At 40.0% G+C, this 13,534-nt stretch overlaps 1 protein-coding gene across 1 annotated transcript in view; it reads left to right on the forward strand.

Moving 5' to 3' along the window:
* Positions 1-13,534, forward strand: part of WDFY2 (WD repeat and FYVE domain containing 2) — a 65,508-nt gene that overhangs the window by 21,247 nt on the left and 30,727 nt on the right. Inside the window, exon 2 of the mRNA XM_042014327.1 lies at positions 10,443-10,510. Within this exon, the coding sequence (XP_041870261.1) occupies positions 10,443-10,510 (68 nt within the window). The remainder of the gene's footprint in view (positions 1-10,442; positions 10,511-13,534) is intronic.

Below are 13,534 nucleotides of genomic sequence, written 5' to 3' on the forward strand. Positions count from 1 at the left end.
GCTAGGGTACATGCGGGAAGAAGATGCATAAAGAAAAGAAAGATAATGCTCTTATAATTTAACAGGTTTGTCTGTGTCTGGATTGCTGCATTTAGTACAGAAGATGCCAGTTCAGACAGGATATTGCCTCATTAGAGGGATTGGAAAGCAGGTAAGGGGAACAAAATACAAGAACAGCTCTTCCAAGAGACTGGAAAGATTGATTACCTTAAAGAAGAGGCATGTAAAAAATGATACAAGTATACCCAGCAACTAACCAGTGGAGAAGGTAGAGACAACAGAAAATCTAGTCTTGTAACAGGAGAGCAAGAGGATGTTCACTGAAATTTGCTATTAACTATTGTAAACATGATAGAATAAAATTACTACAGTATGAAGTTGAATGCTGAAAAATTGAAAAGCTACAACTAGGCCACATGAAAGAAGTAGCTGGATATAAAGAGGCACTGCATGTTTGAGATAGATTTTTGTAAAAATAAATTTTGTAAGTAATAAAACCTAAAGTTTAGGATGGAATATTCAGTCTCACAGTACCAGTTTGAAGATGGTTTCTGTTCAACTCTGTTGATTTCCATCTCCCCATGCAACCCCCACAGGAATGCAGAGATGACAAACTGACTGTCATTTAAGCCCTTGAAATGCCAGATCATCTCTAAATTACGGAGTCAGAGGTTTGGGCTTTGCTGGCACCTCACAACACACTCTGCAGTATGCATGATAAGAAGAAACCTGAGAGCCTTCCGTAAAGCACTTCAGGGCTGCAGTTCCTTTGCAGCTTTTGTACAAACCTTTCAGGACAGGGTTGTGTTTGTGTACCTTTGCCCTGCTTTCTTTGTCCCTTTTTGCTGGCATTACTTCTGTTGGCCTTTCTGGTTTCCTTCCCAGAGTACTGAAACTCCCCAGCCAAAGTTGTCCTGCTGGGTCAGAGGCTTCTTACCTCCTCTAGAAGAGCAAAGCCTGCAGGAGTTGTGTTTGTGTGAGGACAGGGAAAATATCTCTGAGTCAGGCTGCCCTGAGAGGAAAATGGCAATGAGCAGAAAAGCTGAGGGAACATTTTATCACTCATGAATAATTGTTCAAGTTCAGCTGGAGGAACTGGAAATGCGATTCCTCTGCAGAAAGTCCTTGATGATGCCTCAAGGAGAGCATTTCCAGAGGCACTTTGGTGTGGCCTAGAGCACACAAATGCATTCCAAGTAGATATGTTTGTTGTCTCTGAAAAAACAGTGCTGTAATTGTTCAGCAGTATTTAAAAACCAAAAGCCTATCTCTTCTTATAGAGGGTGTTTCAATAAGCTTTCAGCACCTTCAGCTGCGTGTGACCAGCTGATTGTCCTATTTACTGTCTAAGGAATTTACCTATGCAGCACAGGTACGGGGGTTGGATTTTGGTTTGGGATTTTGTCATGGTTAAACTTCAGGCAGCAACTAGGCACCAGACAGCTGCACACTCAGTCCCCTCATGGTGGGATAGAGGAGGGAATCAGGAGAGTAAAAAAAACCTGTCTTTATCTCAGGGCTTGAGATAAAGACAGTTTAATAGGCAAAGCAAAAGACAGGCACACAAGCAAAGATAAACAAGGAATTCAGTCACTACTTCCCATCAGCAGGCAGGTGTTCAGCCGTTTCCAGGAAAGTAGGGCTCCATCATATGTAACTATTACTTGGAAAGACAAAATGTCATCACTCCAAACATCCCCCACTTCCTTCCTCCTTCCCCAGCTTTACATGCTGAGCACACCACCATATAATATGGAATATCCCTTTGGTAAGTTGGGGTCAGCTGTCCCAACTGTGTCCCCTCCCGTCTTCTTGTTCACTCCCAGCTCACTCCAGCATGGTTCCACTGAGTCACTTATTGCATAGCAGGCCTGCATTTTAATCTAATGAGGATCTTTCTAATAACTTCCATTACTGAAACATTTGAATGTGGGAAGGAGGTGAAAGTAATTGGATTGCAATAATTAAATTAACCAATGCAATTACCTTCAAAAGGTTGTGTGTTTATGCTTCCTGAATGCAAACAGGAATTGATCAGTACAGGCAGCACCAAAGCTGCATCTGTTCTGGAAGTAAAATCCTTTGGTGGGGTATGGGTGAAGGAGATCATTTTGTTACCCCGAAGATCTGTAAGGAAGACTGATGCACAGTTTTTAATGACGTATTTAATTTTGGAACTTTGCTTGGAAAGAAGTCCCAGCATGATGTAGCACTTGTTGTTTAATACTTTCCAAGGCTGAAGGTTGATGCTTACTGGGAACTCCAGCCCAGCATTTACCTGCATTTGCAGAATAAGTTAGCTTCCCTACAGCATTTTTGCTGGAATGTGACGTAGTCACTGCACTGCTTCTTATGACACATGATGACAACTGCTTTTGTGGAGCTGCTGAAGACCTGAGGCAGCCCAGCTCTCTGAACCTTGTTCTAGTAACCTCAACATAACGGAGTATTTCTCTGTGGTTGTGACTTAGGGTTCATTTTTTGGGTCTCTACTTGACCAGAGTTTCTGAAGTGGAAACTGGTCGGAATCCGGTTTTCGTCCAGTGCCTGAAGAGCAGAGCTTGCACTGCTCCTGGGCATGTGTACTCAGGTAACTGGAAAAATCACTGAACTGCATTTCTCATTGTCCAGAAAACTGAAAAATGGGTGGAAACTGTTTCACAGCTGCGTAGTAAAGCTGTCATGGTTTTTTTTTTGAGTCATAAATATTCATTTCTCCTGAGATTGTCTCCTATGAATCCTTGTTTTCTAGTCACTTCCCACGAAATACTCAAAAAGCCTTCTATGTAAACCAAAACTGTGTTAAATAAATTGGTGTCACTTTCTCTGAGGTCCAAGTATAACTGATGGATATAACACCCTGAGAAACCTATGCAATCCTCTAGCTGCATAAAACCTACCAAAACATTGACATTTTCCCTATTATGCAATGTGCATCTGCATTTAGTTTAGCAGCATGAATTAAATGGGGAAGCATCTTATAAAGCGTGGTTTGACTGCTTAGTAAGCTTTGTGTGAAAAAAATCCTGCCTTTCAGTCCATCTGCCTGCTTGTTTGGCACTCTGTTTAGTGCAATGTTTTTTTATATCACTGGGTGGAATTGACAGTGCACTTGAATGTTCAAGTGCTCATGAGACTCCTTCCTCCCTCCCACACAGCTGGTGCCTGAGGTGCTGCTACCAGATCCAGCAACCACCATGTGTGTTTTGGTGTGCTCCCTGTGCTATTCACATCCAGGACTGTGTGCAAGCCTTGCTTGGTTCACCTCCCTTGCCATGATCCTGTTTCTCTGGTGCTTCTGAGCTTAGTGCGTGAGGGTTGCTGGATTGGTGACAATGGCAGCAGTGTTTTGGATACAACAGCAGGATGTCAAAGATGCTGGCTGTTGGGAGCTGGCCCAGGTTCCTCTTGAAGTCAGATCTTACTGCTCCTATGGTTTCATAGCAGGGCTTGAGAGATACAGAGTAAGGAGTGCAGTTATTATTCAAAAGGCTTTTATTTTATAGGAAGCCCAATGGTGAGTTACAGACCAAGGTTACAGTGAGGCTGTTGTATCCTCTAGAAATGCCTTTGTGAAATCGCTGCTGAGAGAACCTCTCTAAAACAGCCCTGAAATAAAGTCCGTTCTTCAGAACTCTCTAATCTTTTCCCCACACATTTTCCCCTTTTCCTGAACTTGTAGCTCTTGCACTTTATTTTAGAAACTGAACCTGCTCTTTTGTAATACAAAAGAACCTAGACCAGATCTACAGTGATCATAGAATCATAGGGTATCCTGGGTTGGAAGGGACCCACAAGGATCATCAAGTCCAACTCCTGGACCTGCACAGGATACTCCAAGAATCACACCACATGCCTGAGAGCTTTGTCTAAATGCTTTTTGAACTTCAGCAGGCTTGGTGCTGTGACCAATTCCCTGGGGAGCCTGTTCCAGTGAAAAACCTTTTCCTAATATCCAACTTCCCCTCACTCAGCTTCATGCCATTCCCTCAGGTTCTATTGCTGGCCACCTGAGACAAGAGATCATCGGTACCTGCCCTTCCACTTCCCCTTGAGAGGAAGCTGTAGACTGCTCTGGGGTCCCCACTCAGTCTTCTCCAGGCTGAACAGGACCTCAGCCACTCCTTATATGGCTTCCCCTCCAGACCCTTCACTATCCTTATGGACCTCCATTGCATGCTCTCTAAATAGCTTTATATCAGTCATATATTGTGGCTGTATAGCTGTACACAGTCTCAGAAAAGGTCCAGTGAGTTAATCTTTAATTAGTTCAGCTTAAATCACACATTTGTTCATCAAAACTGGTGAAAACAAGGTAGCACCTGGAATGTGCCCCAAAATTTCAGGGTCTATGCAGAATCCTCCATCACAGTTGTGTGATAGGTTCTGTGGGAATTAATATGGGTGAGTCTGAGTGAGAGACAGTCATTCACTTCCCTGGGCCTTTGGTGTTGGGTTTGGTGGGGGTGGTGTGGAAGTACTGGGGTTTTGTCTTGATTTTTCTTTTGCTTTTTATTTAGTGGACATAGGATAAGGACTGCTAGATAAAGTCCTCTTGTTGCCTGAGGCTTTGGCATTTACTATTGCATTTCTATTTGTTTTCCCTGAAACACGAGCCGACCCAGAAACTGGTTCTGGTTTTGACTTTTGCTTTCATATACTTTCTTTCAAAAGTTATTGGAGAGATGAAACTCCTCATCACTGGTTCCAGTACACTGGCAGTGGTTCATGAGCTGCCACTAAGCATGAAAAATACTTTATTCACAGTAGGGTTCCATGTCACTAACTGGTGGAAGTCAGAATCTCTTCACATCTCTTGCCTGCAAAAGTCCCTGGAGATGGTGGGGGATTTTTAGTATTGTATAATTCAGTTTAATGCAGTTGTTAAATAATTTTCTTTATCCTACTTCTAATGACAGTGTGTCTCTGCTAAAGGCAATAAAGCGTCAGTGGTGTACTTGGACTTCAAATGCTACTATTGTCACATTTATTTATTGGCATCAGGTAGAGCTTTTGCTGTCACAAATGCAGATGTTTAGTTTCTAGAGAGACATGTCTTTTGAATACTTCTGAAGTATCTGTTATTGGATATTTAGGAATAGGTGGAGTTTCTTTTCAACACTAAAGAAGTCTTCAGTGTACTGATGGTAAGAATATGTGCTAATACTCCATTAGGTATGCCTGAAACCTCACAGATTGCACTAACCCTTATATAATATTATCCTAATATCTTTTTGTTTCTTCTGTCAATAAATAGCTGGAGGAGTGTTTTAAAGGGCCTTCCAGAATAGTTTGGTGTGTTGTTTTTCCTTTTTCAAAATTGTTCTGAAACTGTGTTAAATCAGTTCTGTAGTTAGAACAGCGGACAGTAGGAAATGTTTATTTTTAACTATGTCATTTGCACTGTTCACATACCCTCCTTTCCCAAGGAGATATAATGTGCAAAGGATCTCTGAATAAGCCTGATGACTTTAGAAAGTGACAGATGAAAGTTTCTATACCTCTGTAATTTCTGTCCTCACTACAAATAAGAATAAAATGATAAAATAATAAAAACTTAAAAATAATTTCACATCTCATTTGATGCTTCCTGGTCTCCGTCACTCAGCAAGATGAGAGAAAATAATGCCGCAGTATATGGTCCAAGGTATAAACAATAAGGAATACATTAAAATGCCATTTAAAATAATTTCCTGAAGCCCAAGAATACCTACAAAATAATATAGTAAATTGTATGTGTTGAGGGTTACCTCTGCTCTGTTATACTCTGGTGTATGTCTGGGGCATGAAGGTGATAATATTAGAGAAGTGCATCTCAGCAAAGAGAAACTTTTTAAGAGACAGGAGTGAGAAAGGAAAAAAGAAAAAAAATGAGCAGGAGAGGAAGGATCTGTTATGGGAAACTGATATATTCGATTTCCTCACTCAAACTGTAGAACTAGAACTGGTGGGTTTATGGATATTCTGGAGAAGTGGAGTGTTATAGGAATCTTGGTTCTTGAGGTAATGAATCTCCCTACCACGGATTTCACAGTATTGCAACATACAAACATCTTCGACCAGTGCTTTGATGCATCAATATGTCTGTACTGTATGCAACACCAGTGTTTGTCTTTTGCCTTAATTTCATGCAAGGCACAAAGGAGCCCTGCCTATGAGTCACTCACAGAAACTCAACTCCAACACTCCAAGTGACACTGAGTTTTCCAGCAGTGAGGTGATTGCTCAGGCCAGAGTAGGGATAGAGAATCTCGCATCCAACCTGGCGGCATTGTACAGATTTTCATGGGGCACAGTGCAGCCTAGATGCACAAAGTTCAGCTTGTATGAACAAATTGTTTTTATCATAAATGAGATACCAGTGCCTGAATAAGTTTCTGTAGATGGTGATGTACAGAGCTGCCATGCTGAGGCGGACGTGCTGCTGTTGACATGGGCACCTCCATGAGTAGTAGGTGCTCAGGTGAAGCCCACCTCCTGCACACCTGCACAGCCTGGCAGTGTGCTTGAGACCTGCTGGTACATCCACAGCCACCTGGACTTGAGGCACATTCTCTTCATCATAACAGAGAGAAGCAATTTTTCTTTTAAAATATGCAGTTTTCACATCCCCTTAATATATGAAGATATAGCCTGTCTTTTGTATGGCAAAATTATTTCTGTATGGCCTGTCTCATTTAAAAATGAATCATCTCTGTTATGAAAAGACTAGAAGAATATCCATCGATTTGACAGCTTCTAAAAATCTTTCCAAGTCAATTCACTGGCAACAAAATGAAAGGACAACTAATTTCCATGGTGATGCTGACCGAATCACTTTAGAGCAGCTGAAGAATGAATGCTGACCTGGGTGGGTGCTGTTTAAGTCCAGTAACCATGCAAGCAGCAAGTAGTCCTTGTGCTGGATATCCATAAAAAAGCTTATTTTCATTCATGCTTGGTTTTTTTTCTTTGTATTCTTTAGAAGCTCCAAAAGCTCTGAGTTTTACATCTAGTGGGTAGTGTTCTGTAAAGAAGTATACAGAAACGTGTAGAACTGCAGCTGAAAAAGGACATGCTCTTCCAAGAACATTTGGCTTCTCCCAGATTGAGTAGTTGATGTGGTTTGTTCTTTAGCCCAAATCTACTTTGAGAAAAAGTTAGCTAGAAAAGGTTACTGAACTGAGGTCAGTTTTCCTTCTTTCAATAAAATGTTTTATCTCTTTCAGTGATGTTAAGAGAAGAAAACTCTGAATTGTCGTTTCCTGACATAAGGAATAATTTTCATGCTTTTAGATGAGCTTATACATAGATATTGGAATTCCATTATAATGCTTAATATAAATTTTAAATGTTTGCTTTAAAGACATGCAGAGTAATCATCCTTAATTATAAAATAAATTGTTTACAAGATCTTTTATTTTCCTTTATTTAAAATCATTTAGTGGGGAGATAGTTATTTCTCTAAAGAGTTACATGAACTGACGTGCTGGTTATGTTCCTTTTTGCACACCTTACAGTTAGATGACATCTTTTCATAGTATTTTTATTCTTAGAATGCTTTGTTTCTCATTTAGTTCTCATTTAGTCCCATGATTTAGCCCTTGAATGAAAATATATTTGACTACACTAAGAAACGAGCATACTGTGTACCTATAGAAAAGGCATATATTAGTAAAAGTAGTTTCACTCTTAGCACAACCTCCAGCAGTTTGTTTTTCTTTTTACAAACATAGAAAATATGTTTTGTTTCATTATCATTCATCTGAAAGTCTTAACATTGATGTAATTGTTAAATTAATTAGTAGTTCTGCAGTGGGTACAGTTTAATAAACAATTAAAAAACCTACCCAAAGCATCCAAATTATTGCCATTTTTGGAAATAAAATTCATTTTTTATTTCCTCCAGCTTTTGAAAGATCTGTTCTTCTACATAGTCCTTTCCTAGCAAGCTGAATTATCTGTAAGATGTTATACTGGATTTATTATTTGCCAGAGCCTCAGAGTGGAGAGGAGAGGCATTGTTGAAGCCTGAGGATTTTGAAATTGATAGCACTCAAATACATAGATTGGGATGGTCAAGAAAGACAGGTCTCTCACAGGTGGACCTCCTCAGGGCAGTTTCATATTGAATTATTTCAGCTCCCTGTGATTCATCCCATTATTTTTTTGTGCACACTCATTCATTCCCACAGTAACCTCACTTGTCAAGGACAAACACATTTGTAAGAGCTCATCCATTTCGGAAACAGAGTGGTTGATGTGCTTCTGGAGCTTCTAGTCAACAGCTGTGGTCAGCTATGGGGAGAAATGACAGAAGGATTTGTCTGTCCCTCTCATGATCAAAGATACGTCAGCATTGTTATTGGCTGCTGAATTGTGCCTTATAAAATTTTTGGTGGCTTTGCTTCAGAGCTGCTGCTGTGTTCAACACAAAAAGGCCACTAGACTTAAGAGATAATTATAGTGAATGTTACATGTTTTCAGTAATTTGTGAAAGCTTTCTAGCCTTGGGACTTGTTAACCCAGTGAGGTGTTAGTTTGTAGAGCAACATACTGTGTCAAAGTGTCTGCTTGAGATATTTCTACAATGATTCAGCTTGTGTAGTGCCCAAATACCCAAGGTCTCTGAATTACTTGCTGCAAAAGGAGTTTGAATGCAGGGTAAGATAATCAGGAACCTGATTTTGGATATATGCAATACAGGCAGCCATGATGGTGCAGCCTTTAGTTTGAAGGACAGATTCCTAGTTTTGGAATTGCTTTATTATGCATGGCATCTCAATTCAGACTATGTTTGTGTATGTAATGCCTTAGATCAATTTATATTATAATAATTAATTAATTATATTTATTATATTTATATTATGTTTATTATATTATGGTTTTGCTCTGAACTTGTACCAACTAAAGAGGGCTGCAATCTGCTTTTTTAATAAAATGAGGTAACAGTAGAAATGATCATATAGTCTTTTCCATAAGCTGTTTTATGTACTACATGGTTTATGTACTAGAAAGAGCCATTCTTGCTTGTTTCTTTTTCCTTAGTAGTATCAAGCACAAGTTATGGAAACAATGCTTTTTTAGATCCCTCCTGTATCTGCTGTTGCATAGTAACTTTGGTGGAAAAGGCTAAATAGAAGTGGGTGATGGGTCGAAATCTATTGTGCTATGCTAACATGGTGCTGTCTTGGATAACTATGTTTTCTAGAGAAAACATCCAGTGTAAATCAATAAAGAGTGGAATACAGTGTTATATGGAGAATTTTCTAGTTAACGTTGGGTGTCATAAGGATTAGAGGAACAATAAGGCAGGTAACAGGTGGCCGTAATTGAGGTGACAGTGGGCTATGCAGGAACAAGAAAGACATTAATGCTGCTTTAACTGTTGACACTGTTACTAGACATGTTTTGATGAAATTAACTGATAAACTGAAGTTAAGAGAGAACTTCAATTACAAAGAGGCTTCAGACTGGACCAAAACAAGAAAATGGCAATGAAAGGTGACATAATAAATATTTAATGACCCAGATGGTACATCAGTCCAGATCCTCTGCTCTGGAAATAAGCAACAAATGTCTCAAGTGTCTGAAGGGCATGGATTGAGTAACAGGGATCTGACAGTATGATATGATCCTGAGAAAGCAAAAATAATCCTGAGATACATTGGGAAGATCTTCTAGTAGAGAGGAAACTGCTGATGAGTTTGTGGGGAGCACTGTGGGGTGCTAAGTGCCTGTTCAAGGACAACAACTCCAAACTGATGGGGCAGAGGAGACCTGCAAGGCTGCTTGTCACCTTGGTCATCCTTTTCAGAGAAGAATGAGAGTTCGGCTTCTTCATGCTCATGGCTTCTTCTGATAGCACTCTGCATGCACTGAGGAGAGGGAAAGGTCCTGAAGCTGAGGAGCTCATTGTTGGCACAAATGGACGTAATCTCAGTAATTAGCAACTGAAAATCTCAGAAGCTCCTTCTTTTTCTTAGAGGTTTTCCTGAAGCAGAACAATGAAACAACAAGCAGCAGGTGGGCCAAGGCTTACCCTGAGAGCAGGGGGAAGGCTTCTGCAGAGACTGGAAGTGCTGATACAGGAATGCTCTACTGGGCTACCTGTGGTGTCCCAAATCCTCATGTGAAGTGTTGAATGAGCAGTCATGTTCAAGTCTTTGTAAAGGCAAAGGACAGCCATAGCTGTTCCCAAATACTGTTGAGATATGTTCAGCCAAGGTGTTGAATACTACATGGAACCAAGGAGTGGTCTACTCTCATCACCTTACAGGGGTTGAACTGAGGTAGATGTATCAGGCTGGTGTAGGAGTTCACAGGTTTATTTTCCCTCTTAGCAAAATAATTTAATTTTGAAGAACATCTAGTACATTCATCATGACCACTTTGCTTTCGTTCAGTCATGGTTATTTTTTTAATTCTTCCTCACATGTATGTTGTGGTTCTTTCTTTTACAGAACAGTTCGTGTCTGGCTGAAGAGAGACAGTGGGCAGTACTGGCCCAGCATATACCATGCAATGCCATGTAAGTATAAGGAGATGTTCAATATCTACTGTGGATTTGCAAAATGGCTTTTCTGGTTTTGATGAAGCTTCATGCTTATGACCATTTGCAAGCTTACATCTTTGTTTCAGATGTTATTCTTGAACAATCCTCTTGGTATTGGTGAAGCTTTACCAAGTTACATGCTAATGCTTCTGAGAGGCATCAGAGATTACAGCAGTAAAAGGATACAGACATGTTAGTAAGGGATGAGCATTTAATGCAAACATAGATTTTAAAATGTGGGAGCTCAATATGTATTCTTGTATTCTGCCTCTAATGGAGTCCATAAAGCTTTGTAAATCTCCTGCATAAATCACTCTGCCCTTCCTACTGTATGTGCTCAGTACATTAGAGTGCAATGGTAAATGGTTTTATTTGGTAAGAACTTAATATTCCATGGCAGCTAATATGATAGAGAGGATACCAGACAGGGAGGGCAGCTCTTCCAGTTTAGAAGCAGAATCATTTTACCTCTGCAATTAAATGTGGAAAACCAAATTTCCCTGATGCATCCCTCCATTATGTCTCCTCTCCCAAAGAGAGTGTTCATTCTTTGAGAAACTGCAGATCAATGTCCATTTTTCCAAGAGAGAGTTGAAGAAATGACAGCCCTTGCTGTTTGCTGTAACCCCTGTATTGAGTGCAGGAATATAACTTTGTAGGTCGTCAGAGGCAAGCATATACTAATGCTCTTCAGTCAGCTTCAATCAGATGTGCTAGGTTAGCCTGTCTTTGGGAATCTTGTAAAGCTGACCTTAAATCCAGATTGGGGAACACATTTCAGGTCTCCTGGAGGTATTCATACTGTCTGGAGAAAGAATTATTTTAAGCTAAGATGGGTAGATTTGGAAGAGACATCTGTTGCATGATATGTAAAACATTTAATCAGTGCAAGTTTTAGTACAAGAACATCAATTTAGGACCCTAGGGCAGCCATGGTGTTTGCCTGCTTTAAGAAAACAATTATTTGGTAGAGAGGAGGACCACTCATCTTCCTTTGGTGATGGACTAGCTCATAAGAACGTGTCAGTCCCCAAAGGTACTTTCTGCTCAAGATTTTGCACAAGAAGTTATTGTGAGCTAGCTAATGATGTGGCAGTATGTGGAGCTCTGTCATGATCACTAGCAGTGGCCTGAGTTCCCTTAACCTGTCCTAAGAGGTTTGCTTTCCCCAGCCAAACTGTTATGAAATGGCTTTTCTAGCTATTTGGCATTGATACTTCTCTTTTACCATGTGGTGTTTTTGCATAAATTTGCATTTTTGAATCTCATTAGGTTCTTCTCTGGTCTTAGCAAAGCTGTGTTATTGCCAGTAATAACAGCTTCAGTGGAAATGATGGAGTAGATCCAGTTCCACTGAAGGGGGTCTGTTTCAAAGCTCCTTCATAAATTTGAACACTTGACAGTACTCCTTCACTTCGAAGGCTGGTAAGCTTTTGAGGCATGAGATACTAAAATTATACTGTGTTATTCAACAATTTAAAGAATGATCAGGTATAATTAACAACTGAAGCAATGACATTACATGTAATTAATGAATTACCATATCAGCCATGCCTTTAAGCTTGGAAATCATAGAAAGGGCTCTGAGTCAGAATCTGTACAAGTCTGTGCTTAACTGGAAATGATGGTTTTGTCTGTTTCTGTGTTGATCACCATTCTGATGGTGCTCTGCTTTAGGTTCATACTGGGTTTTGTTGTTTAAAGAACAATGACTGCTGAGAGGTTCTCTATGTAAAAATGTAGTAGGCACAATGGTGCCTTTGTGCTGCTTAGCAAACTGTGAGTGGCAGTCCTACCTATAGATACCCCATTAACATGACTTGTGACTTTAAATGTGGTGATGTGTGACCCAATCTATTTTATGATGTGATATCAGGTAGCCTTAATAACTGAGTTTGCAGCCTAGGTCCTCTGGGAAATGAGAAGGATGAGGAGTTGGGTTGATTCAGTGATGTACTTTGGTCAAGTTCTGCACCCAAACAGGGTTATCAGTGCATTCTGAATGTGAAAATCATTAAATATCTGGAAAAAAGGTCAAGATTATAAATCTTTTCTGAGTTTAGAGGTAGGATTTCCCCTAATCGGGGAAGTTTTACATCCTGCCTATGGGTGATTCTATCGTCAGAAGATTCTGGACAACACAGTGGCCACATTTTTGATCATCATCTCTAGCCCATGAAAATGGAAAGAGCTGTAGCTGAAACCTTGCTAATACATTTCCTTCACACCAGTGTTGTCTCAACAGCTGATTAGAACAGACCTCTGTGAATGTGTAACCCTGGTTAGATGTGTGCTCTTGATTACAGGTGTGACCATGGTTAGATTTGTCACTTTGGGCACAGAATTAATTAAAAAAACAACTTATCAGACACAAATTTATGAAAGGTAAAGAAATTGTGGTCAAGAGTCAAGTAAACTTTTCCAATTAAAAAAACCATCAAAACTAAGACACAAAAAGACCCAAATGCAACCAAAACCCCTATTACAGGTGTAGAATGGAGTAAAGGATTTATTGTACTGGGGAGCAGTGGAGTATCAAGTCTTTGGTGCAGATAATACACTGCTTGTGTTATGATGGTTTTCATAACTAGCCCTTTGCTTTGAACAGGAGGGTAAAAAAACTGCAAAGCAAAACATGCTCCTTTGGTCTTGAACTGTGTCACATGTAGGCACTTCAAAGTGGGGGGGGTCCCTGAAACTGCAGGTACAAAGTCTGTATTTCTCTTCTGATTCTCTCAGCCTCTAATAAAAGTAACACACTCTTGAGAGCATGAAGTATGTAATTGGGTTTTTTTCTCCACATTTCATTTTCTAAAGGCAAAAATCAGTGTGTATTTGCCCTATGTTTAAGACAAAGACTGCAGCCAGACTTATGCATCAGGAATATCCTGCTTGTCCTCTATAGTAGTTCAGATCAATCTTTTTCCAGTCTGAAATCCAAATCATAGCTAGGTACTGAAGTAGAGAGCCTTCAGAGTGCTGTTATTTTTCCTGGATATG

The sequence above is a fragment of the Corvus kubaryi genome, unplaced genomic scaffold (assembly GCF_017639235.1).
Source record: "Corvus kubaryi isolate FWS band 111438036 unplaced genomic scaffold, C.kubaryi_AGA036_p1.0 split1-65, whole genome shotgun sequence".
NCBI lineage: Eukaryota > Metazoa > Chordata > Aves > Passeriformes > Corvidae > Corvus > Corvus kubaryi.